This window comes from Rhinatrema bivittatum, chromosome 1 (assembly GCF_901001135.1).
Source record: "Rhinatrema bivittatum chromosome 1, aRhiBiv1.1, whole genome shotgun sequence".
Classification (NCBI taxonomy): Eukaryota; Metazoa; Chordata; class Amphibia; order Gymnophiona; family Rhinatrematidae; genus Rhinatrema; species Rhinatrema bivittatum.
In genome coordinates, this window is record NC_042615.1 from 821835114 (window position 1) to 821862055 (window position 26942).

A 26942-nucleotide genomic window follows, 5' to 3' on the forward strand; every position below is an offset into this window, starting at 1 on the left:
TGTTTCCTGTCTTTTAGCCAGTTTGCAATCCACGAAAGGACATCGCCACCTATCCCATGACTTTTTACTTTTCCTAGAAGCCTCTCATGAGGAACTTTGTCAAACGCCTTCTGAAAATCCAAGTATACTATATCTACCGGTTCACCTTTATCCACATGTTTATTAACTCCTTCAAAAAAGTGAAGCAGATTTGTGAGGCAAGACTTGCCCTGGGTAAAGCCATGCTGACTTTGTTCCATTAAACCATGTCTTTCTATATGTTCTGTGATTTTGATGTTTAGAACACTTTCCACTATTTTTCCTGGCACTGAAGTCAGGCTAACCGGTCTGTAGTTTCCCGGATCGCCCCTGGAGCCCTTTTTAAATATTGGGGTTACATTTGCTATCTTCCAGTCTTCAGGTACAATGGATGATTTTAATGATAAGTTACAAATTTTTACTAATAGGTCTGAAATTTCATTTTTTAGTTCCTTCAGAACTCTGGGGTGTATACCATCCGGTCCAGGTGATTTACTACTCTTCAGTTTGTCAATCAGGCCTACCACATCTTCTAGGTTCACCGTGATTTGATTCAGTCCATCTGAATCATTACCCATGAAAACCTTCTCCATTACGGGTACCTCCCCAACATCCTCTTCAGTAAACACCGAAGCAAAGAAATCATTTAATCTTTCCGCGATGGCCTTATCTTCTCTAAGTGCCCCTTTAACCCCTCGATCATCTAAAGGTCCAACTGACTCCCTCACAGGCTTTCTGCTTCGGATATATTTAAAAAAGTTTTTACTGTGAGTTTTTGCCTCTACAGCCAACTTCTTTTCAAATTCTCTCTTAGCCTGTCTTATCAATGTCTTACATTTAACTTGCCAATGTTTATGCTTTATCCTATTTTCTTCTGTTGGATCCTTCTTCCAATTTTTGAATGAAGATCTTTTGGCTAAAATAGCTTCTTTCACCTCCCCTTTTAACCATGCCGGTAATCGTTTTGCCTTCTTTCCACCTTTCTTAATGTGTGGAATACATCTGGACTGTGCTTCTAGAATGGTATTTTTTAACAATGACCACGCCTCTTGGACATTTTTTACTTTTGTAGCTGCTCCTTTCAGTTTTTTTCTAACAATTTTTCTCATTTTATCAAAGTTTCCCTTTTGAAAGTTTAGCACGAGAGCTTTGGATTTGCACACTGTTCCTTTTCCAGTCATTAAATCAAATCTGATCATATTATGATCACTATTGCCAAGCGGCCCCACCACCGTTACCTCTCTCACCAAGTCCTGTGCTCCACTGAGAATTAGATCTAAAATTGCTCCCTCTCTCGTCGGTTCCTGAACCATTTGCTCCATAAAGCTATCATTTATTCCATCCAGGAACGTTATCTCTCTAGCGTGACCCGATGATACATTTACCCAGTCTATATTGGGGTAATTGAAGTCTCCCATTATTACTGCACTACCAATTTGGTTGGCTTCCCTAATTTCTCTTAGCATTTCACTGTCCATCTCACCATCTTGACCAGGTGGACGGTAGTATACCCCTATCACTGTAGTCTTCCCTGATACACAAGGGATTTCTACCCATAAAGATTCAATTTTGTATTTAGTCTCATGCAGGATGTTTATCCTGTTGGACTCTATGCCATCCCGGACATAAAGCGCCACACCTCCTCCCGACTGCTCCTCTCTGTCATTGCGATATAATTTGTACCCCGGTATAGCACTGTCCCATTGGTTATCCTCTTTCCACCATGTCTCTGAGATGCCAATTAAGTCTATGTCATCATTTACTGCTATACATTGATAAAGCAGACTAAGAGAGAATTTGAAATGAAATTGGCCACAGAGGCAAAAACTGATAACAAAAACTTTTTATAATATATCCGAAGCAAGAAACCTATGAGGGAGTTGGTTGGACCATTAGATAACCAAAGGGTTAAAGGAGTTCTTAGAGAAGATAAGGCCATTGCAGAAAGACTAAATTAATTCTTTGCTTCTGTGTTTACTAATGAGGATGTTAAGGAGATACTAAAGAGTATCAAATCACCTGGACCAGATGGTATGCACCCCAGGGTTCTGAAGGAACTAAAAAATGAAATTTCAGATTTATTAGTTAAAATTTGTAACCTATCATTAAAATCTGTCCCTTTTCACGTGTGATTGCTAAAAAGTGGCGGAGTCGGGGTGGCGTCTGCCCCAGAAGAGGAGGAGTCGGGGCAGATGTTGCAAAGACAGCGCAGATGGTGAAAAGGTAAGGAGCATTTTCACTGCCCATTTCAAGCCCAATAGCACCACCTTTTATGATGGCACTATTGGGTGCGAAAGCCATCCCGCCCCTCCCCCACTTCGCCCCCTGCACCGCGTGATTCACGACGCCATGGTGTTTCAGAAAATATAGGCCATAGACCCTCAGAGAGGCTTCTAAGAAAACTAAAAAGTCATGGGATAGGAGGCGATGTCCTTTCGTGGATTACAAATTGGTTAAAAGACAGGAAACAGAGAGTAGGATTAAATGGTCAATTTTCTCAGTGGAAAAGGGTAAACAGTGGAGTGTCTCAGGGATCTGTACTTGGACCGGTGCTTTTCAATATATATATAAATGATGTGGAAAGGAATACGACGAGTGAGGTTATCAGATTTGCAGATGATACAAAATTATTCAGAGTAGTTAAATCACAAGCGGATTATGATTCATTACAGGAGGACCTTGCAAGACTGGAAGATTGGGCATCCAAATGGCAGAAGAAATTTAATGTGGGCAAGCACAAGTTGATATATATAGGGAAAAATAACTCTTGCTGTAGTTACACGATGTTGGGTTCCATATTGGGAGTAACCACCCAGGAAAGAGATCTAGGCATCATAGTGGATAACACATTGAAATCGTCGGTTCAGTGTGCTGCAGCAGTAAAAAAGCAAACACAATGTTAGGAATTATTAGGAAGGGAATGGTGAATAAAATGGAGGATGTCATAATGCCTCTGTATCGCTCCATGGTGAGACCGCACCTTGAATACTGTGTACAATTCTGGTCGCCGCATCTCAAAAAAGATATAGTTGAGATGGATAAGGTATAGAGAAGAGTGACCAGAATGATAAAGGGGATGGAACAGCTCCCCTACGAGGAAAGGCTAAAGACGTTAGGGTTGTTCAGTTTGGAGAAGCGATGGCTGAGGGGAGATATGATAGATCTATAAAATCATGAGAGGTCTAGAATGGGTAAATGTGAATTGGTTATTTACTTTTTTGGATAATAGAAGGACTAGGGGGGGGGCACTCTATGAAGTTAGCAAGTAGCCCATTTAAGACCAATCGGAGAAAATTCTTTTTCACTCAACGCACAATAAAGCTCTGGAATTTGTTGCCAGAGGATGTGGTTAGTGAGGTTAGTGTAGCTGTGTTTAAAAAAGGTTTGGATAAGTTCTTGGAGGAGAAGGCCATTAACTGCTGTTAATCAAGATGACTTAGGGAATAGCCACTGATATTACTGGCATCAGTAGCATGGGTTCTTCTTAGTGTTTGGGTAATTGCCAGATTCTTGAGGCCTGGATTGGCCACTGTTGGAAACAGGATGCTGGGCTTGATGGATCCTTGGTCTGACCCAGTATGGCAGTGTCTTCCGTTCTAACCTCAAGCTATCTCACTGCACTGATGGGAAACCATTGTCAGTAGGGATGTGAATCGTTTTTTTGACGATTTAAAATATCGTCCGATATATTTTAAATCGTCAAAAATCGTTAGGGCCACGATACAATACCAATTCCCCCGATTTATCGTTAAAAAATCGTAAATCGGGGGAAGGGGGAGGGCAGGAAAACCGGCACACTAAAACCCCCTAAAACCCACCCCCAACCCTTTAAATTAAATCCCCCACCCTCCCGAACCCCCCCAAATGCTTTAAATTACCTGGGGATCCAGCGGTGGTCCAGAACGGCGGCGGTCCGGAACGGCCCCCTCAATTGAATCCTGTTGTCTTCAGCCGGCGCCATTTTGCAAAATGGCCGCCGCAAAATGGCGGCGGCCATAGACAAAAACGATTCGACGCAGGAGGTCGTTCCGGACCCCCGCTGGACTTTTGGCAAGTCTTGTGGGGGTCAGGAGGCCCCCCCAAGCTGGCCAAAAGTTTCTGGGAGTCCAGCGGGGTTCAGGAAGCGATTTCTTGCCGCGAATCGTTTTCCGTACGGAAAATGGCGCCGGCAGGAGATCGACTGCAGGAGGTCGTTCAGCGGGGGTTCCGGACCGCCGAACGACCTCCTGCAGTCGATCTCCTGCCGGCGCCATTTTCCGTACAGAAAATGTGGCCGGCGCCATTTTCCGTACAGAAAACGATTCGCGGCAAGAAATCGCTTCCTGAACCCCACTGGACTCCCAGAAACTTTTGGCCAGCTTGGGGGGGCCTCCTGACCCCCACAAGACTTGCCAAAAGTCCAGCGGGGGTCCGGAACGACCTCCTGCGTCGAATCGTTTTTGTCTATGGCCGCCGCCATTTTGCGGCGGCCATTTTGCAAAATGGCGCCGGCTGAAGACAACAGGATTCAATTGAGGGGGCTGTTCCGGACCGCTGCCGTTCTGGACCACCGCTGGATCCCCAGGTAATTTAAAGCATTTGGGGGGGGGGGGGTTCGGGAGGGGGGGGGATTTAATTTAAAGGGTCGGGGGTGGGTTTTAGGGGGTTTTAATGTGCCGGCTCACGATTTTAACGATTTTCACGATAGTTTACACACCCAAACGGCAACAATACGATTCCCTCCCCCTCCCAGCCGAAATCGATCGTTAAGACGATCGAGGACACGATTCACATCTCTAATTGTCAGCCATAGAAAATACTAGGGATGTGCATTCATTTGAAACAAATGAGTAATCCAAAGTGAAAATGCCCTTTTCTGAGTTGTTGTTGTATGACCCTATTGCCTTAAGTGACCGGGGATTGCTTCTGCCCCTTTTATCAGTAGAAAGGGGGTTAAACAGACTGAGCAGGGCTATGGGAGCTGGGTGACCTTTCTTGTTTTTTTTAATTTAATGTTTATTTTGGTTCAGCAAATGAACTGAACTGAAATAAATCCCCAAGACTCTCCCCACCCACCCAAAATGAAAGAAATCGAACCCAAATTAAATTCTTTCTCCTGCACCCCTCATTTGGCAGGACAGCAGAAGGCAGGCAGGGGCGGGGCGTCAGCTTGCATGGGGAGAGGGTTCCTGGTTGCTGCTGGGAGCAGCAGACGAGCAGTGATGCCGATAGAGGGCACCTGCTTTGATCTGCTGCTAATGGCACAAGATGGATATTTCCGGCAGCAGTAGCGTAGGGCCGCCTCCGCCATAAGCTCACAGTCGTCCCCCCCATGGGTGAGATTTTATTTTCCAGGCAGCAGCTGCTCTCCCGAAGCAGCAAAACTGCTCCCATGCATTCAAGCAGAGAGGGGAGCCTTGTGAAGCCCTTCACCCACTGAAAGTCTTTCATCCACCAGAAAACTTCCCCGAGGTAACAAGTTGTGCATCTAGTGGTGAAACCCCTTCCCGCTAAACAAAAAGCAGGAAGGGCGGCTTGCAAACAACATTTGTATGTGGGCATGCGGAGATCCACTGCAGCATTTTATAACCTGCGCATATCGGGCACGCACGGATTGTGAAACACACCTATGCCTTTTTATTTTTATCAATCTCTTTTACTCGAGTCACAGAGAAGGAACGGAACAACCTGAGCATATCTAATACAACATTGTAAGTCCAAAAGAGCAATTCCAGGACCCGGACAGCCCAAAAATAAAACAATCTTCTCTGTGACTCTGTGAACCTCCTCTGCAACACCCCGACCCCCAAACAAAGCCCACCCCCCCAAGTCATACCGCAGACACATACACACTCACAGCTGATGCCTTACACACCATTATGCTAAAACATTTTGCTGATTTTCTCCCATAAGGTAAAATGCCCTCGCATCATGAGAAGCTGGTTAAGATGTTGCATAGATTGTCGCTGCAACAACTCCATTTGCAACAATATGACTTTCCATGCTGCCACTGTGGGTAAAAACATCAGATTTACAATGTAACAATATCTGCTTTTTTGCTAAAACAATGTCCACACATAGAAACGTTTCCCCCCCTTGAGACAGATGCAGGCCCCGATCCACTAAGTGTAGGTATAAAAGTGATCTGGACCACAGAACTTTGCATCCCAAACCTTGGTCCTCCAATTTAATACATCCCGTAAACATATGGCATAGAGTTCCCACTTGTGCATTACATTTTGTACATAAGTCTGAGTCACAGAGATGTATGGTGACTCCTAAGGCTCTGCTTATATATACCCTGTGGAGGAGTTTAAACTGAATTTCTCACAAAGAGACTGAGAAAAGGTACTTATACATCCAAGAACATGCCAACTTCAAATCAACTTGTTCCACGAAGATCTCCAGATCCTCACTCTATCTCCCAGCTAGTTGAGTCAAATGGAGATCTGGCAATTTAGTAGGGGTGTGCATTTGTTCCCTACGAATTGTTAATCCGGAACGTATAGGGCCATATTCGTTGTATTCGTGGGGAAGCGAAATGTATTGCGATTCCCCACGAATACAATGAATCTTTGCCGAATTATTCAGCCGTCTAAAGGAGCCAATTTAAACAAACTCCCCCCCTCCTGACCCCCCCCCCTCCCAAGACTTACCAAAACTCCATGGTGGTCCAGCGGGGGCTCTGGGAGCCATCTCATGCACTCTCACCCTTGGCTGCCGGTTTCAAAATTGCACCGATAGCCTTTGACCTACTATGTCACAGGGGCTACCGGTGCCATTGGTCAGCCCCTGTCATATGGTAGGAGCAATGGATGGCCGGCGCCATCGTGCTCCTACCATGTGACAGGGGCCTTCAACTGCCAATGGTCGGCTCCTGTGACATAGTAAGGGCAAAGGCTATGGTCACCATTTTGAATACTGGCAGCCGATAGCACAAAATGGTACCAGCGATCCATTGCTCCTACCATGTGACAGGGGCTGACCAATGTCTTTTTCCTCCAATAAGGTAGCTATTTTTAATTTTACATTTTGGCGGTATAATATTGTGTGGTGTAAAGATTCTTCTTTTTGGATTGTTTCTTCACTTTATACATTCTGATCATTTTTTGAATGGTAGAGTTCCCAGCAGATAGAAGAAATGATAGCAGGCACCAAGGTAGACAACTCAGGCCCTCGAGGAGCGAGTACCTGGATACTGGATAGGCACCTGGAAAGAAGCATAGGGCCCCCGAGGAGTGGGTACCCATGTTAGTAGAACCCCGGAGGGTGGAGAGCTTCCAGCATCAGCAAGAAGTAGCAGAGTAGCTTAGACCAGATGAATCCAATCCTTGCTAACTCAAAGTCAGTCAGCAAATGGGCAACCTAAATACCCAGATGATGTGATGTCACTTAAATGGGATGCCCCCGAGATTTGTGCCAATGTTGGAATAAAGACATAGGGTGTGCACGTGCGTGCACCCTAGGAGGCCCTCAGGTGAATCATGGTGGAATGCCTTGTCATAGCCGCTCCGGGAATGCTGGGGAAAGCGGCAAGAAGACGAGGTGGTCGCCGTCTTCCCGAGGCTGGTGGAGAAAGCAAATATTGTGGTGTATGTGTATATTTCCAATCTACCTTTTCTAGCAAAGATCATAGAAAAAATAGTCAACACCCAATTAACAGAATACCTGGAAGATCACAACATTCTCCAGTCATCGCAATATGGATTTCGCAAAGCGCTAAGAACTGAATCCCTCCTCATCTCCCTCATAGACCATCTCATCATGGGTATGGACTCCGGGCACTCCTTCCTTCTAATACTCCTTGACATCTCGGCAGCATTCGACACGGTGAATCATTCCACTCTCCTTAAACGACTTTCGGACATCGGGATAACAGGTACGGCTTTCAAATGGTTCGACTCCTTTCTCATGAACAGAGGCTACAAAGTAAAGATCAACAACAAGGAATCTCCGCTCATCAACACCACAAGAGGTGTTCCACAGGGCTCCTCTCTGTCTCCTACTCTATTCAACCTATACCTTCTCCCCCTTTGCCAGCTGCTTACGAATCTTAAACTCAAACACTATCTCTACGCCGACGATGTCCAAATCCTGATCCCTATAACCGAATCCCTCACAAAAACACTGAAATTCTGGGACAACTGCCTCCAAGTAATCAACAACCTCCTTACCACCTTAAACCTTGTGCTCAACACGTCCAAGACAGAAATGCTCCTAATATCTCTCAACCACAAAGATAGCCTACACTCAAGTCACACCAACACCCTGGTCAACCAAGCAAGAGACCTCGGAGTTATAATTGATAACCAGCTAAATCTAAAAAGGTTCATCACCAACACAACCAAAGACTGCTTCTTCAAACTTCAGGTATTAAAAAGACTCAAACCGCTACTGTATTTTCAAGACTTCAGATCGGTACTCCAGGCTATTATATTCTCCAAATTAGATTACTGCAATTCCATTCTGCTAGGCCTTCCCGCTTCCTCCACCAAACCGCTTCAGATGCTACAAAATTCGGCCGTCAGAATTTTAACAAACTCCAATAGAAGAGACCACATCTCACCTATCTTGAAAAACCTACATTGGTTCCCAGTAAACTTCAGAATTCTACACAAGTGTCTCACCATCATCCATAAAGCTATCTACAATAGAACACCCTCTTTGACCTACCTCTAACATTTACCCCCACTAGCCCTCTCCCCGTCTCCTTTCCCACAAACAAGACCCAGCAATTTTCTACGAAGACATCATGAAAATCTGTACATAACTGTATTATATTTTTGTTATTATTGTTTTTACTCTCTCCCTGCTCCCAACTTATGTTACTCCCAGTTTGAATCCCTCTCACTAATTCTAAATTTTGCATTGTTACCGTGTGTGATTGTATTCTGTTCCTTATAAAGGCAATGCCTATATATACCTTGGTTAGTAAGTTACATGTAAACCGACACGATGTGCAAATGGGTGTCGGTATATAAAACTGTTTAAAATAAATAAATAAATAAATAAATAAATAAACATCCATCAATTTACACTACCCACTCACGCTACACTTCTCTTCCAGACCCATCAGAGAAGCATACAAAGGTACGCTACACACACCCCCAGCCAAATTCACACACCTCTCATCCACCAAAGATCGAGCCTTCTCGACAGCAGCGCCAACCATCTGGAACAACATGCCCCCAGACCTTAGACAAGAACCTTGCACGCAGACATTCAGAAAGAAACTCAAGACTTGGCTATTTCTACAAGCCTTCCCTGATCTATGACCTCCCCAACTGATACAACTCGCCTTGGTCCGCCAGTCGACACTCCCCATCCCTGACATGGCTTCTGACGTTATATTAATCAGTCCAGAGTTTTATTGTTACGCTTGGGCTCCGGTCAGGAGTCGTGAACACCACCCAGCAGGGTGGCTCCAGGTGGAGAGAGACAGGAAGCTAGAAACAGTGTCAGGTTCCAGGCTGGGTCAGGGCAGGCAGCAAGTATCAGAGTCTGGGTTCAGGCTGGGTCAGGGCAGGCGGCAAGTAGCAGTGTCTAAGTACAGGCTGGGTCAGGGCAGGCGGCAAGTAGCAGTGTCTAAGTACAGGCTGGGTCAGGGCAGGCGGCAAGTAGCAGTGTCTAAGTACAGGCTGGGTCAGGGCAGGCAGCAAGTAGCAGTGTCTAAGTCCAGGCTGGGTCAGGGCACAGTAAGCAGGGCAAGGCAGGTCAGAAGGCCCGTAGGCCACACACACACAGAAGGCCCGTAGGCCACACACCATAAGCGGAGCAAGGCAGGTCAGAAGGCCCGTAGGCCACACACACACAGAAGACCCGTAGGCCACACACCATAAGCGGAGCAAGACAGGTCAGAAGGCCCGTAGGCCACACACACACAGAAGGCCCGTAGCCCACACACCATAAGCGGAGCAAGGCAGGTCAGAAGGCCCGTAGGCCACACACCCACAGAAGGCCCGTAGGCCACACACCATAAGCGGAGCAAGGCAGGTCAGAAGGCCCGTAGGCCACACACCCACAGAAGGCCCGTAGGCCACACACCATAAGCGGAGCAAGGCAGATCAGAAGGCCCGTAGGCCACACACCCACAGAAGGCCCGTAGGCCAGGTATGGAAATCAAGGAAGAAGGCCCAAAGGCCGCGCAAGGCAAGGCAAGGCAAGGCAAGGCCCGAAGGCCGCGCAAGGCAAGGCAAGGCAAGGAAAGGCCCGAAGGCCGCGCAAGGCAAAGCAAGGCAAGGAAAGGCCCGAAGGCCGCGCAAGGCAAAGCAAGGCAAGGAAAGGCCCGAAGGCCGCGCAAGGCAAAGCAAGGCAAGGAAAGGCCCGAAGGCCGCGCAAGGCAAAGCAAGGCAAGGAAAGGCCCGAAGGCCGCGCAAGGCAAAGCAAGGCAAGGAAAGGCCCGAAGGCCACGCAAGGCAAGGCAAGGCAAGGCAATGAAAGGCCCGAAGGCCGCGCAAGGCAAGGCAAGGCAAGGAAAGGCCCGAAGGCCGCGCAAGGCAAGGCAAGGAAAGGCCCGAAGGCCACGCAAGGCAAGGCAAGGATAGGCCCGAAGGCCACGCAAGGCAAGGCAAGGATAGGCCCGAAGGCCACGCAAGGCAGGCTAGAGCAGGGAGCCCAGGTGAGCTCGATGCCGAAGCACCGAGGCAACTGTCAGGCAGGGTTATAAGGGCACACCCAGAGCATAGAGTGGACATAGGAGATGGACTGGGCCTGTCAGGAGAGCCAGCACTAGAGGGACCCCTGGTGGTGAGGCGGTAGCACAGCAGCCACAGCCGTAACAGTACCCCCCCCTCAAGGCCTCCCCCTCCTCCTGGATCCCATCTGTGCAGGAGGTAATCAAGAATAACGGGAGACCACTCCGGGGGTGATGCGGCAGGTTCAACTCCTTCCCGAGGCAATAAGGCAGTCCATAACCCCACCTGGGGTGATAAGGCAGACACAACCCCAACCTGGGGCAGCAAAATAGTCCATAACCCCTCCTGGGACAAGGCGGCAGGGTTAGACCCCTCCTGGGGTAGCAGAGGCGGTGCAGATTTCCATAACCCCTCCTGGGGTGACAAGGGGAACACAAACCCCACCTGGGGCAGAGAAATAGTCCGTAACCCTTCTTGAGGCGACAGTAGGACCGGTCCGGACCCTTCCAAGGTCGGCATCAAGACCGGTACAGACCCCTCCAGGGGCGGCAGCAAGGCCGGTACGGACCCCTCCCGGGGCGGCAGCTGGGCCGGTACAGCAGGCTCAGATAGTTGAGTAACAAAGTCAGTTGGCAGGACCGGTTCGGACCCCTCCGGGGGCGTCAGCAGGACCGGTATGGACCCCTCCAGGGGTGGCAGCAGGGCCGGTTCAGACCCCTCCAAGGGCGGCAGCAGGGCCGGTATGGACCCCTCCAGGGGTGGCAGCAGGACCAGTTCAGCAGACTCCGATGGCTGACTCAGGAAGTCTGTCAGCAGGGCTGGTGCGGACCCCTCCGAGGACGGCAGCAGGGCCGGTTCAGCAGGCTCAGAGGGCTGGGTTAGAAAGTCTGTCAGCAGGGCTGGTGCAGACCCCTCCGAGGACGGCAGCAGGGCCGGTTCGGCAGGCTCAGATGGCAGCAGCAGGGCCGGTTCAGCAGGCTCAGATGGCTGGGTTAGAAAGTCTGTCAGCAGGGCTGGTGCGGACCCCTCCGAAGACGGCAGCAGGGCCGGTTCAGCAGACTCAGGCTCTTCTCGGGGTAGTGCAGCAGGTTCAGATGGCAGAGTAGCATGGTTAGAGGTAGTGTGCATGGAAGACACAGATTGTACTGCCGTGGGCTTGATACCTCGAGCCAAAGTCTGATGCTCCTGATTTTGTTTCTGGAGGAGCAGTTTAGAGAAGGCACAGGCAGTTCTAGGACGTCTAGGGAATGTGCTCGTTAGTGTCCACTTGGCAGCTGTGGGAAGCAGAGCCCTGCTAGAGTTAATCAGCTCTCTCCGTTGTAGAGAAACCTGTTCCTGAGGCTCTAGCACTGGTCTCACAGAAGCCTTCTTGGCCAGGTAAGTCCTGGGATTTTCTACCCACAAACTGCCAGCAAAAATGTCTGTTTTAGTTGAGCCAGAAACAGAATACTGGTTAGGAGAGCTGATAGCTTTTTCTAATGGCACAGCTGGTCCTAGAGCACAACAACGGGGGCAGGGTTTGCCTGGTGGTAACAAACACGGAAGACAGGAGCATTTCCACCACCCTGGTTTAGGAGCCAGACAGTTCAAACATTCCTGATAGACAGAGACATTTTTCTTGTTGCAATTATTGCATGACCAGTGTTCCTGACCAACAAGTTCACAGGCTAGACAGTTCTGATAGCTTGGATAATTCAAAGTCTGACAGGAATTGCAGGTATAAAACTTTAAAGAAGGAGGCATCTTGAATAGTGAAAAAGTTGACTCACCGGCAGGACACAGACCTATCTCTTCCCCTGGAAATTTGATTTCTTCGGCATACTGTTACGCTTGGGCTCCGGTCAGGAGTCGTGAACACCACCCAGCAGGGTGGCTCCAGGTGGAGAGAGACAGGAAGCTAGAAACAGTGTCAGGTTCCAGGCTGGGTCAGGGCAGGCAGCAAGTATCAGAGTCTGGGTTCAGGCTGGGTCAGGGCAGGCGGCAAGTAGCAGTGTCTAAGTACAGGCTGGGTCAGGGCAGGCGGCAAGAAGCAGTGTCTAAGTACAGGCTGGGTCAGGGCAGGCAGCAAGTAGCAGTGTCTAAGTACAGGCTGGGTCAGGGCACAGTAAGCAGGGCAAGGCAGGTCAGAAGGCCCGTAGGCCACACACACACAGAAGGCCCGTAGGCCACACACCATAAGCGGAGCAAGGCAGGTCAGAAGGCCCGTAGGCCACACACACACAGAAGACCCGTAGGCCACACACCATAAGCGGAGCAAGACAGGTCAGAAGGCCCGTAGGCCACACACACACAGAAGGCCCGTAGGCCACACACCATAAGCGGAGCAAGGCAGGTCAGAAGGCCCGTAGGCCACACACCATAAGCGGAGCAAGGCAGGTCAGAAGGCCCGTAGGCCACACACACCCAGAAGGCCCGTAGGCCACACACCCACAGAAGGCCCGTAGGCCAGGTATGGAAATCAAGGAAGAAGGCCCAAAGGCCGCGCAAGGCAAGGCAAGGCAAGGCAAGGAAAGGCCCGAAGGCCGCGCAAGGCAAAGCAAGGCAAGGAAAGGCCCGAAGGCCGCGCAAGGCAAGGATAGGCCCGAAGGCCACGCAAGGCAGGCTAGAGCAGGGAGCCCAGGTGAGCTCGATGCCGAAGCACCGAGGCAACTGTCAGGCAGGGTTATAAGGGCACACCCAGAGCATAGAGTGGACATAGGAGATGGACTGGGCCTGTCAGGAGAGCCAGCACTAGAGGGACCCCTGGTGGTGAGGCGGTAGCACAGCAGCCACAGCCGTAACATTTATGAACTAATACTATTTTAGTCATGAACATTTGATAGTCTACAGCCCTAAATATAGGAGACTAAGTACACATTTGATAATATTCAGTCCTGAGTACAAGTGAATATTATAGTCCTAATTATATGATTAGATATTATTTATTTCTGAGACTGGATATTATTTATTTCTATGTTAGCCATGACTCTGGCTTTTCCTCCTCCCAGTTCAAGTGCCCCTGTTTTATTGTAACTTTTATTCACTTTTTCTCTCTTTGCCTATTGTTTACGTTGATGTTAATGTTATTGCACAGATGTTTATTGTAAACTGATACGATATGATTGGTATCATGAGTGTCGGTATAAAAAAGCCCTAAATAAATAAATAAATAAATAAATAAATGTGAGAAAGAAATTGTGCTTCTGTGTGTGTGTATGTATGAAAGGAATTGTGCTTCTGTATGTATGTATGTGAGAAAGGAACTGTGCTTCTGTGTATGTGTGTGTGTGTATGAGACAGAGAAGGTGCTTCTATGAGAGTGTAATGTTGTATTTGAGATAGGAAGGGTGCTTCTGTATGTGTGTGGTGTATATGTGAGTCAGGGAGGGTGCTTGCGTATGTCAATGTGTGTGTGCGAGAGAGAGATGGAGCATGTTTTTGGCTGGCTTGTGGCTGTGAGAGAGGGCATGTGTGTGATTTAGCCTGTTTGTACATGAGTTAGAACCTGTGTGTGATTGAGGGCTTGTGTGTAAGTGAAATAGAGAGAGCCTGTGTGTGATTGAAAACCTGTGTGTAAGTAAGAGAGAGCGAGAGCATTGTGTGATTGAGATTGGCCAGAGAGATGATGTGTGTATGTGTGAGAAAGACTGATCAGGGAGATGGCTGGTGTGTGTGTGTGAGAGAGAGAGAGAGAGACTGGTTGGGGAGATGATTGGTGTGCGAAAGACAGAACTGGTCCTGAGGGCGTGTCTGGTGTATGTGTGTGAGAGACAGAAGAGACTGGTTGTGGTCCCTAAGGAAGAGGACAGTGAGGACAGCTTCAGCAGCTACTGCTGCTTCTGGTGTGGCCTGCAAGGGAAAGGAGTAGGAGAACTGCTGGAGAGGGTAAGTAAAGGTGGCTTTTTAAGTTCATTTTCTTGATTGACTACCATTTTAATTATTGGGTAGTATGTGATGTGTCTGCTGTTTGAAATAATTTATTGGTGTTTGGTAAAGCTTTCAAAATTTGCATGAGTCTTTAATTATTGGATAATCTATTCAGCAGCTGTTTTGAAATTATTTTATTAGTATGATTTTACTATTATGATTAATGATTTATATATCTTGATTTTATTGATTGTATAGAGTCTGGCGTGATGCGTTTTACAGTTCAGTTGTTGTCTGCACATTTCTATTTATACTTTATGTTGCTTTATTCTGTATTTGGTGAGGGTTTGTGTTCTGCATGCAAAGACTGAGATGAAGCATTCTTTTAATATGTGGTTTTTCTGTAGAGATCTGTAGTAGCTTTAGCTTGGCCTGTTCTGTTTTCCTGATAGAAGGTGTATTGATATTTTAGATTCTGGTGTAATATTTGTGGTATTCTTTTTCATAGGTAGGGTTGTTATTCTTTGAGTGTTGGCAGATAGTACTGTGTTGATATGGGAGGACCATGCCGAAATATATCACAATAGGTATGATGCCATATGAATTCCAAGATGCAAAATTTTCTTGTTGGCATCACAACAGTGCATGAAATTATCACAATAACATATATATTAATTTTACCTCAGAATGTCACTTTTCATGTAAAATATGTGTTAAATGCATAATTTAAAATTGTGTATGGGGAGGTGGGGGTAGGGCGCCAGGCTGTATGGTTTGCCTAGGGTGCCTAATACCCTTGCACTGGCCCTGTGCACAGCAGCAACGCTCCACCCCACCCAGGCATAGTTCATCATGTTTCAGGTCCTAGCACGTGTGTTAGACTACTTGGTCCGTGTTTCAAGATGGGTCAGGTGGGCAGTACGGCCCAGTTAACAGTCGCGCCGCATGCTGAGCCTCGTCTTGTCTTGCCTCCTTGTCTTTCCCCTATCAACACCACAGCGACCTGACTACCTCCACTCTGCCAGTGTGTGTTGCCCCTATCAAAACCACAGGGAACAGACTACCTCCGCTCTGCCAGCCTGTCTTGCCCCTATCAACTATTACTGCACTCTAATACCTGCACTGGGATTACAGAGAGGAGACGAGCCAGTCCTGGGGTGCCACCTAATTACTGCTTTCTTGCGAAACTGAAAGGAAACCAGGAATGGCTCAGCCTTTTCCTGCAGCCTCGGAGCTGTATAGTTTTCCCCCAACCCACTCATGCTGCCTCATCACCAGTGCTCTGAATGCTGCAAGCTGGTGCTAGATTTTATTTCTTTATTCAGACTACTTATATCCTGCCTGTCTTCAATTGTGTTACCCATGTCTAACGTATGTAGAAACCTGCAACACTGGATGCTTAAACATCAAAATTGCACAGATTATAACAATTGAAAGCCCAGATATCCCAAGCGATAGGTGGCTCGGCAAGTTGAAAAGGATGTGCAGGAGTCACTCAGGACCGAGGCTCACCTGGGAGGACAGTGACCGTGATCTTGCTTATCACGTGGCATTTCTTTTTCTGCATTACTGCACAGCTGTACCGGCCAGCGTCTTCCATCCTGAGTCTGTCCATGGTGACTGTGAAGGTTTGCTCCTTGGGACTGTCCCTGATGGAGACATGACCGGGCAGTTGTTCGGATTTTGCAGAGCACTTCTTCTCTCCTTCTTTGCACCAGCACTTCTCAGATCCCTGGTGGCTCTTATCGTATGAGCACGATACGCTGAGGGAGCCTCCGGCGTAGCCTATCACAGGATCTGAGAGACCCAGCAGATTGTTCAGGAGGTCCAGCAGCCCCCAGCAGCCTGTCGGAAAGAAAACCAAGAAGTGAGACGACAAATGCAGTGAGAGAGGAGCCTGTGAAGCAGAAGCATGGGATCTTCTTAGTGTTTGGGTAATTGCCAGGTTCTTGTGGCCTGGTTTGGCCTCTGTTGGAAACAGGATGCTGGGCTTGATGGACCCTTGGTCTGACCCAGCATGGCAAGTTCTTATGTTCTTATGTTCTTAAGGAGGTTGGTGAGCTGGCTGCATTTATCTGGTTATTTTAGGCCAGCTATTGGTCCAACTGGAGTGATGTGGTTACATTTATCTGGTTATTTTAGGACAGCTATTGGTCCAACTGGAGTGATGTGGTTACATTTATCTGGTTATTTTAGGCCAGCTATTGGTCCAACTGGAGTGATGTGGTTACACTTATCTGGTTATTTTAGGACAGCTATTGGTCCAACTGGAGTTATGTGGTTAGGTTACATTTAGCTGGTTACTCTAGAAGATTATACTAACTGGCCAAGTCTTAAAACTGTCCCCTTTTGTAACCCTCCCAGGTTGTGTTCCTTGGGATTTTAATATCTGCCCAAATTTAGTCGGTGAGTGATGTGTGTGGGTGGGGTTGACGGGGGAGGATTTTTAATATCTTAATGTGGCCAAAAGCCGATTTTAACTGCATAAATCTTTAAAACATTGCGCCCTGCTGCCATTGAGGTTTCTGTCCTGACTGGCGGGAGGGGATCTGTAATAATGGGACCCTGTCTCTTTAACTCCTGCTTACTCTCCAATTCCCCCCGAGCAGGGGCCTGAGTATTTTCGGTGGCTGCAGCCTGCTTTTGGCCAGAGCCCATAGCTTTTGCTCGCTCTCTATAGTCAGCTTTCGGTTGAAGAGAAATCCCGTGGCTCCTCGGTAAGAATTTTTAAATAAATACAATAAAGAATCCCCGGGGGGAGAGGATAAGCAGAAATGGCTCCTCCTTGGGGAAGAAGCCACATTGGAAGTCGTATTCAGTGGCCTTCCCAGCTGCCCAGTAAGAGGACGTGGGCTGTGATAAGCACAGAGGGGGTGGGCAACCAGAACTGGGGCCGTTTGTCCATGCAAAAAGCTGTGAAATGTCACAAAGCTTTCTAGTCAGTCAGCTTTTGAATTTCTTCTTTCCTCTACTTTTCAATCCTTCTTCTTTCCTTCACTTCCTCTCTTTTTGCCTCTTACCTTACTCTCCCTCCTTACAAACTGCCTCCCCCCTCCAACCATTTTCTTCCACCTCTCCCCAGTCCCTCACTCTTTCCCTGTCTCCTCTTACTCCACTCTCTCTCCTTACAGCCTGCTTCTCCCCTCCATCCATGGGTTGATCATTTTCTTCCACGTCTCCCCAATCCCTCACCCTTTCCTTTTCTCCTCTTACTCCACTCTCTCTCCTTACAGCCTGCTTCTCCCCTCCATCCATGGGTTGATCATTTTCTTCCACGTCTCCCCAATCCCTCACCCTTTCCTTTTCTCCTCTTACTCCACTCTCTCTCCATCCATGGGTTGATCATTTTCTTCCACGTCTCCCCAATCCCTCACCCTTTCCTTTTCTCCTCTTACTCCACTCTCTCTCCTTACAACCTGCTTCTCCCCTCCATCCATGGGTTCCTCATTTTCTTCCACTTGTCTTCAGTCCCTCACTCTTTCCTTTTCTCCTTGTCCAGCCTTTCTTTCCCTTCCTCACTTTTCCCTCCTCTATCTTCCCTCCATTCTGTCCTCCCCATTTCCTCTAATGAGCTTCAGCCCATGAGTTGCTGCTTCTGCTCCTTCACCTGCTTTTCACTCTCTCTCCAGCCAATTACACTTTCCTCCTCCTCTCCTGCAAACACCAGTCTACTCATCTGTCTCCCCTATCCTGCAGACCCAGCCTCTTCTCTTCCTCTTCCCCATGCCTTCCCTCTCTTCCTCCCTGTCCCCACAGACACCAGCTTCTGCCACTTTGCAGCTCCTCACCCCACAGACAGTGGCCTGTCCCATCTCCGTCCTCCATTCCACATCCTCCAGCCTCCCCCCCCCTACTCTAGACCCTGGCTTCTTCCTTTATCCTCCTCCTTTCCTCTCCCTTCCATTTTCTCCATCCCACAGACATCCTCTCTCCCTGCCCCCACAGACATCAGCCTCCTCCTTTCCCCCTGCAGCTGCCTATTCTTTCAATCCTACAGATACCATCACTTCCTCCTCCTTTCTCCAACCTATCAGATACCAAAAACCTCCTTCCCTCTCTACCTCCCACCAGCAACTTCCTGTCTGCCCCCACAGACCCCAACTTCTTTCATTCCCCTTACGGACACCAACTGCTCCCTTTCTCCAGCCCACCAGACAGAAACCATCTTTCTCATCTCTTTCCCCTCCCACAGATACTCTTCTCTTCTCCCCATCTTGCAAACACCACCTTCTCTGAGTTTCACCCTACCACAGACAACAGCCTTCTCCTTTCTCTGTCCCCACAGACACACTCTGATCTCTAGGGATTCGCACTGGCATGGGGGTCCCACACTGTACACACTCACCCAGAGGTGGAGGAGCTTCAGAGAATCAGCAGCAGATGTGGATGCAAATAGCAAGGAAGCCAGCAGCCAGGGTGCAGTGTGTGTGTGTGTGGTGAGGGGAATGGGTAGGGCAGGCAAGGAAGAGGCCATTTTCCTCATTTCTACAGCAGGTACTACTGGCGGCCTTGTTTATACTCCATTAGGGGCTCAAAGACAGACAGATGAATTTCCCTTTTATGCTGGAGTGGATGATCTTTTCACGGTCCTTAAATTCTTGCCCTCTTGCAAACTCTACTAAAGCTGAGGCCTGAGCAGAGAGATTCACCATGAAAGCTTCCAGAGGGCTGGCCATTTGTGGCAGTGAAAATGACAATGAAGCTGGTGGCATCTTATAGGCAAACAGATTTACTGAGGCAGAAACCACTTCATTGGATGCATCTTGAAACGAATGCCCCAACACTGTACAGCTGCCCAAAGAAAGGCTGACTGATCATGAAGTCTAAGCAAACCATAGTGTGATGACTAAGGAACAAATTCTGCCCTGTTAAATGCCTCCCACGGCAGCTGAAACAGTATCCAAATACGGTGTCTGATTCCTCCGGGCAACTATCGTCAGTTCAAATTGCATATCCTGAGTCAGTCCTCCATATCAAGGGCTGATTCGTCATCAGGTTGCTGATGGAGGAGACCCTACAGCAACTTTCTACCTGCATGCAAGGAACACATCGAAGTCTCACCTGGCAAAAGCATCAGGATCCAAACAGGGAAAAGCCTCATTTTGTTCAACTGCTGCTTCTCTCCTCTGGCTGCTCAGATATCCAGAGTATGCTGTGCTCTGATGGATTGCTGCTGGTTAATGTCCCCTAAAAGCTCTGGGTTGAGTAGGTTGAGTGTGGGTCACTGCTGGTTAAATCTTCTGGAGGTTCTTGGAGGGATCCAGATCACACGTCTCCCTCTTTGCCTGGCACTGGAAGCTGGGGGCACTGTCTGAGAAGAGAGTCACTGTCAGATTTCCTCACTCCTCTGCTCTCTCTTTAAACAGGACAAAGGGCGTTTTTGTAACTAACTAAAGAAAAAAGGGGAAGGAAGCGCCTTTCTGAAAAGTTTGGCACACCACTGTTACGTAACAAATTTGTGGGTTGTTTTAATTGTTTATACAACCAAAGAACCTAAATGCAGAACATAAGAACATGAGAATTAGCAGACTGGATGTCACTAGAGATTGCTCATTTTCAAATCTGGCATCTCCCCTCTGGCACGTTGTCTTTCCTCTTGTTATCCACGCTGAACTGGACTATAGGAGGTTTTGGAAAGCGGTGAAAGCCAAGCTGTTCTCCCAGGCGTTTGATGGTTAACAACTTGCAGCAGATCGTTTTATGGCGCTTTGTCTTATAAACTGCAGTAATTATGAGGAAAACTTTAAAACAAGTGCACATGTGCCCACATATGTGGATATGTGGACTTGTGTGTTCATGCTCGTCTTTTATATCATGTATGCAATTGTGCACGTAAGATATAAAATGCGTGCAAATCCACCTAACAACATATCCGTGCATCTAAAAGGTATGCATTATATAATGCTGAACATAGCCTGATAAGTAGCATCTTAGCACTTATCCGCCTGTCTAACTTAGTTGGATAAGCAGCAGTCTTTCAAAATGTACCCGGATAAGTGGCAGAAATCTGCTTTATGCGTGTATTTGTGCTTCTAATTCTAATCATTTACGCAAGAAGTTGTAACTCGTGTAGTTTTCTTATCAAATGGCTTTCACGTGGCGCATTTCCTCAGATTTTGTAGTTTGTGCATGAGAAGGAAATTAGAAGTTTCACCTATTAGTCCACCAGTTTGCCCAGGCTATCTGCACCTCATGAAGACCCTCCTGGCTCTTCAGCCTTAAGTCCCCCAATGTCACCCAGACCCCTCGCCCGGTCATTTTTTTCAACTTTGAGATGTGCGTGATCACTTACACCTGATATTGAGCAGAAATAAAAGATTGACCTGTGCTACGTTGGTAGGTTTCAAAAATAGCAACTTACATGCGGTTCCCTCCCCAGAACGCGTATTTTTTCAACGCTCAAGTTTTCTCACGGTCCCCGTGTTAAACACCGTTTCCTCATGCGTGTGCTATTACATGCGCACAGGCTCTTTTTTTGCACGCCCGGCTTTTTAAAATCTATCTGATTGTTTTTAATCATGTGTCTCATTGTGTTTTTGTTACGCACCCCGTTCACGCCCGTCCCGCGCACGGGCCTGCTCACCTTCAAGGTCCCACGGCAGGTCCTGGGTCGGCCTCCCTAGTGGCAGCTGCTAGCACTTCCAGGCCCCGGCGTCTTGCAGCAGTGGTTGCCGGGCCTTCTACTGCGCACCAGGCCTCACGCAGGAGCTCGGCATCTTCGGCGCTGTTGGCCACGTCCCTACGCACGCGTGCGTGGACTGCCCGGCCTTTTGTAGGGCCAAGGGCGGGTCTTAGCTCCGCGGCGCGCCCTGATTGAGAGTCTGTTATAAGGAAGTCCCTGCCTGCACTTCCTTGCCTTGGCAATCGGGTCGGTTTATGTTAGATTGTCTCCGCGCCTGTACCTGTTCCTGTCTTGTTCCAAGTCTCATTCCAGGATCCTTCTGTTCCAGTTCTGTTCCTGCCTTGTTCCTGCTTCCTGGTTCCAGCGTCCTCCTGTTCCTATTCGTCTGTTCGTCTACCCAGGTAGTACCCTGGACTGTCTCTCTGGTACTGACCTCGGTTTGCTTCGTGACCTGCCTGCTCATTGCCCGCCTTGTGACTCCAGCCTGCTACTCGACTCGTCCATCTGCTATCTGCCTCCTGACCCCAGCCTTCTACTCGACTCATCTTCCTGCTGCCTGCCTTCTGACCCCAGCTCACCTGTGACCTCGTCTGACCTCCAGTATCTGACCTCTGCTTCGTTGACCATTCCTTGGACTGACTCCTGGACTCTGACCTCTGCCTGTTCGACCTCGTCTCCAGATTCTGGCTCTGTTCCTAGCCTTGTCATCACCCCTCACTATTCTGGTCCTCCTTGTTCCACCTCACCTCCAGTCTCGAACTTGACCGGGCTCCCCCTCTGTCTGTGGGCACGCCGGACTTCCACTCTCCCAGGAGACCCTGCGAGGCCCACCTAAGTCCAAGCGGCCTGGGTCCCTATGGGTTCCTCCCGAGGGGGACCTCGGGCTTCCAGTGGTGAAGCTCTTCCAAGCCTCTGTCTCCCCCAGTGCTCCGCCCCCCTGGGGGCAGTTGCCACCTGGTCCCTACCAGGAGGCGGTTCTCCACTGGTTCAGGACAAGGGTCCACCCCCGAGTGCAACAGTCTTAATGTATATTAACATTTGGTATTTTGATTGAAAGGGATGTTGATAGGTTTTATGAATGCCTTTGATGTAAACTGCTTGGATTAGTTGGCTTTACAGGCAGTGTCTGAAGTTCAGTAAATAATAGTACAGAACAATAAGGTGAACCCCATCCTTTCACAGAAGTAGGATTGAGGAGTTTCTGCAGATTTTCTGACACCAATAATCTGCAGATTATTCTACCAGACTTCACCCCCTGGTACTTTTGCATGAGTTCTACTTGTTTTCTAAGCTCCATAGCTGAGCAGTGAGAGGGCTACACACGTCCTCTCTCCACAGCTCTCAGAGGTTTGTGGTCTCTTTCATTTTCAGCTCTCACTTTCCTCTCTGGCAGCTGAATGGTTTTGGGGTTTTTTTCCTCTTTCTGTGTTTGCTGTCAGAGCAACGCTGGATGAAGCATAAATTGCCTTTTGGAGATGAACCGAGGGCTGTGCAGGGAAACGTCCGCGCGTCACCCGATTTCCTGCGCACCGCTCCCCACATCGGCAGTAGGCGTTCCTGGGGGACGGAGTTGGGGGCGGGGTCAGCATTTGCACCCGGGCTGTGGATTTTTGAAAGCAAGCTTAACAAATGTCCATGTAGAGAGCAGCACCAGCCTGGGAGCAGGCATAGCTTCCAGCACGTGCATCCCACGAATGTGCCGGCACAATGCGGGGATTTTCCAAGCAGATTTTATGTACATGAACCTTTGAGCTAATGCACCTGCAGACTTTAGCCCTTCACAGGTTGCCAAAAATGACCCACAATGTATCTGCATTTGTGCAGCTGAGAGATATTGGGTCACAGCTTAAACAGCAGAGACCCCATGGGGATTTCCAGTGGAATCTGGCCCTAGCCTAGTAGGAGCTGGAGGCTGTTGTGGTGGAGGACCCCTGCCTGCTCAGCAGCTTATCTGGGACTCACACCTTTGGCGGAGTAGAGCAGGAAATGAGTGACAACGCTGCTGTTACAGCCGCTGTGACTGGAAAAATGTGTCTCAGTATTTTTGGTTCTGTAGTGATTTTGACTCTGTCTTTAATTTCTGATATTGTTCAAATTGTTTTTACTGTTGCACAACTGCTAAGAAAATGTATATCGTTCACATTGTTTTTCTGTTACACAACTGCTAAGAAAAATGCATACTTTTGTAAACCGTTATGATGGCTCTACCGAATGACGGTATATAAAACTCAACAAATAAATAAATAAATAAATAAATAAATAGACAGACAAACTGGTCCTTGAAGTCCTCTTCAAGGTGGGAAGCACCCCTGTCCTAAAAAAAAAAAAAAAGTTTAGGACAATTCAAAAACTGTGCTACTTTCTTGATGGTTATCCGTAGGCACCAAGCAGTAAGCACGCTTCCTCACTGTGATATTTATAGTCAGAATAAAGTTAAAATCCATCTTGATCTGTGTCTCTTTGTATTTAGGTACTGGGCTGTCTTCCCTTCCAGGGTATGGACAGTAAGGTAGTCAGGGTGGAAGGGGATCTCCTAGCTTAAGTGATTCTCCCTCCAGATAAAATGCCAGAAGTTCACTGCTGGTCTCCACAAACTGCATTCCTTATTCTCCCAGGATAAAGACTCAGGGAAATGTCTCCAAAGGGTACCTCACTTGCAGGAACCTCACTTGTAAGCCAGGGGTCTCCAGTCTCTCCTCCCTGAAACCTCCCGGGTCCCCTCTCTGAGGGTAACTGGATCTTTCAGGCTGGAAATCCCCAAACTCAGCACAGCAGGGGAAAAAAAACACAAATCCTTTCCTTTCTCTTAGGAAGGATGAGCAAAATCTTCCTCCCAGAATCCAAAAAGTCACAAAAATCTCCAAAAATCCTCAAAAGACAGAGATATCACACTCCAACCACTGTGTGTCAATTGCAACAATGGAAACTTTGGGAACAGCCGTGTGTCTCCCTCTGGCACCAGTAATACAAACACAACAACAGAGATTACACCCACTATGCCCTGACTCTGGAGGTTTAACCTTCCCCCATTCAGAGAATCGACTCCAGGATTCATTGGGACCCTGACTGGACTAAGCCCCGGGACTGAGCATAGGCGCCGGCTCTATGGATGCTTGATCACTCCCAGTATTGCCTCCTGCACTCCTGTAGCTTGGGAGCTGAGAGCTCCATGCTTCAGGGCTGCAGGAGAGGGTAGGATGGAAACATCCCTGCAGTCTGACCAGCCGGCTGCAGGGGGACCAGAGAATAGCAGCAATTTAGGACGGGCAGGCTTCCTGCCAGTGATCTGAGGTACAGGAGAGATGAGGAGGGGTCCTGATAGCAGAACTGGGAAAAGGAAAGAGGGCGCAGGGGAAAATGTGAGGAGGGTGAGAGAAGGACTGAGAGGACTGCTGGGAGAGGAGGAGAAGGAAAGCTGGCTGGGAGATGGGATTAGTTGTGAAAGGAAATTCTGCTGGGAAGGACCTGAAAGAAGGAATTCTGGCTAGGAGAGGAGGAGAGAAACTGTGATAGGAAGAGGAACTGATGGGGAAGCTGTGTGAGGGGAGTAGACAGACTGTGTGGTAAGATGGACTGAGAAAGGGAATGTGGGCTGAGAGAGAGGATGTGGGCAGTGACAAGCAGAGGAGCTGGCATAGACATAGGAATATGATGGGCTATCCAGGTCCTAGCCTGCCCAAATTTTGGACTGTTGTCCTGGAACTGTAGCTGCCACTACTGGAGGCACTACAAGGCTTTCTGCCTGTCTCGTGATGTGGATGGAGGTTAATTGACCCCCTCCCCACCAACAAAAAAAGGTGATCTGCTGCCCCTGGGAGCTAGGGTGAGAGGATACTCCCTCCTCTGTCCCACACAGCTCCCTCTCCAGTCCTCTTCACCTCTCTCTTCCTCTGTATGGATCTCTATGACAGATAAAACAAGAAAAGGGTTCTGAGAAGAGAGAGGACCATGGTGGAGGGAAGAGGCATGAAGTGGAGAGGAGAAGGATGGAAGTGGCAGGAGGGTTGAGACTAGGAGGAGATGAGGGAAGATAATGAGCTGTGGAGCTCTAATAAGAACATTAGAAATTGATATACTGGGTCAGACCTAGGGTCCATAAAGCCCAGTATCTAGTCAGATGGGAATATGCAGGTATGTCCTTGACAGATTCAAGGAGGTCAAAAACTCAGCTGACTGAACGGCCATTATCACTGAGTGCAAGGTTTCTGTGCAGATTCAGGATGGGACGAAAAGAGCCCTCCTTCTTGGGCACAACAAAATAAATGGAATATCAGCCCGTCTTTCCTTGAGACATGTGCCCTGAAACCACAGCCCTAAGACTGAGGAACCTTGACAACGTACACTCCACTGCCTGCCTCCTCTACAGGGAGAGGCAGGTGGATACCATGGACATGTCCCAAGGAATACTGTGAAACTCCAGCACATATCCATCTCGTATCACCTTTAGGACTCACTGGTCTGATGTGATTTTGACCCATCTCTAATAAAAGAGAGCTAGGTGACTCCCTATCTCCAGTTCCGGGGGGTGGGTCATCACACCTTCATTGGCAGGCTCAGGGAGTTTCACTTCCTGAGCCTGCTCCCTGTCTGGGCTGTCTGGGTTGAAAGGATTGAGAACTACTGAAAGGTTGAGTCCTCTGAAAGGCCAATCCTCTGTAGGGTCAAAAACACTTGGATCCCCTAGCACAACCTCTCATGCTAAAGGAGCGTGGCACCCTTTTCTTACCTCTGAGGAACCTGGGCCTCACCCCACTTATTGGCCATTTTCCCCAACTCACTCCCAAACAAAAGTGAGCCTTTCAAGGGTGAGTTAGGTGGAAGTATCGGTCCCTCGCCGGGGCTTAGGGAAGCTGAGAAATGCTCCCCTGAATTTTCCCCTATTGGCGCTTCAACCCGTCGACAGACCTGGTTGTCCATGGGGCCTCTGGATATTATCGGGGAGACAGGAAAGCTCTTCACCTTTTTCTTTCTCCCCATACGCCTACTTAGGGAAGGAAGGGTAAAGGGAACCTCTCCTGTTTCACCAACAATAACCCCAGACTTACCAGACTTATCCGGACGAAGCCGGACAAAGCCACGTGCCCCTTCGGAGTGCGCGGCTTGGGAGGCACGCCGGCGGCGACACGTGCCGCAAGCCGTCCGTTTTTATAGGCAGGCGCTTGCCTATGACGTCAGTCCCAGATCTTTCACATGCCGAGTCTCCCAGCTGTTCTCAGCGATGGTAATCAGGAAACAAGCTCGGGTGGCAGATGGTAAGCTGGTTTGAGCCCTTCTCTCTCCTCTCCTCTCCCCAAGATTCAAAGTCTGGCGCCCATTCTTATAGGCAGGCGCTTGCCTATGACGTCAGTCCCAGATCTTTCACACGCCGAGTCTCCCAGCTGTTCTTAGCAATGGTAATCAGGAAACAAGCTTGGGTGGCAGATGGTAAGCTGGTATGAGCCCTTCTCTCTCCTCTCCTCGGCTCTCCCCCGATATAGTCATTTTTTATACAGTGGTTTACAGAATGTTTTTGAAAATATAATGAAAAATGAGGTTTGTGGTAGATGTTTTGAATTAATGGTGTATAATTCTGATACTGCCTGAGGTCCATTGTGGGTGGAAGACAGTGAATTAAATCCATTACACTGATTTTTTTCTGATACTGCTTTCCTCCTATAGAGTTTTTAGGATTTTTGGATGTCATTGGTGATGTTTTAGAATGTATATACGTTTTTTCCCTCTCTTTTGGTGATTTTTAGATCAATTTTCTTGCATCTCCATCTTCCTGGATAAAGCATTCCGGTCCTTTCTAGTAGCAACATTAAAGGGAATTCAGTCCTTCATCTCGGAATCCCAAAATAAAA

General features: G+C 48.3%; 1 protein-coding gene across 1 annotated transcript in view; it reads right to left on the minus strand.

The window, feature by feature from the left end:
- The window catches only part of LOC115079011 (CMRF35-like molecule 6), a 36994-nt gene extending 17144 nt beyond the window's left edge, over nt 1–19850 (minus strand). The window contains exons 1-2 of the mRNA XM_029582044.1: nt 19539–19850; nt 15990–16322 (exon numbers count right to left, since the gene is read on the minus strand). Of these exons, the coding sequence (XP_029437904.1) occupies nt 15990–16322; nt 19539–19578 (373 nt within the window). The 5' untranslated portion in view covers nt 19579–19850. The remainder of the gene's footprint in view (nt 1–15989; nt 16323–19538) is intronic.
- Between the last annotated feature and the right edge of the window lie 7092 nt (nt 19851–26942).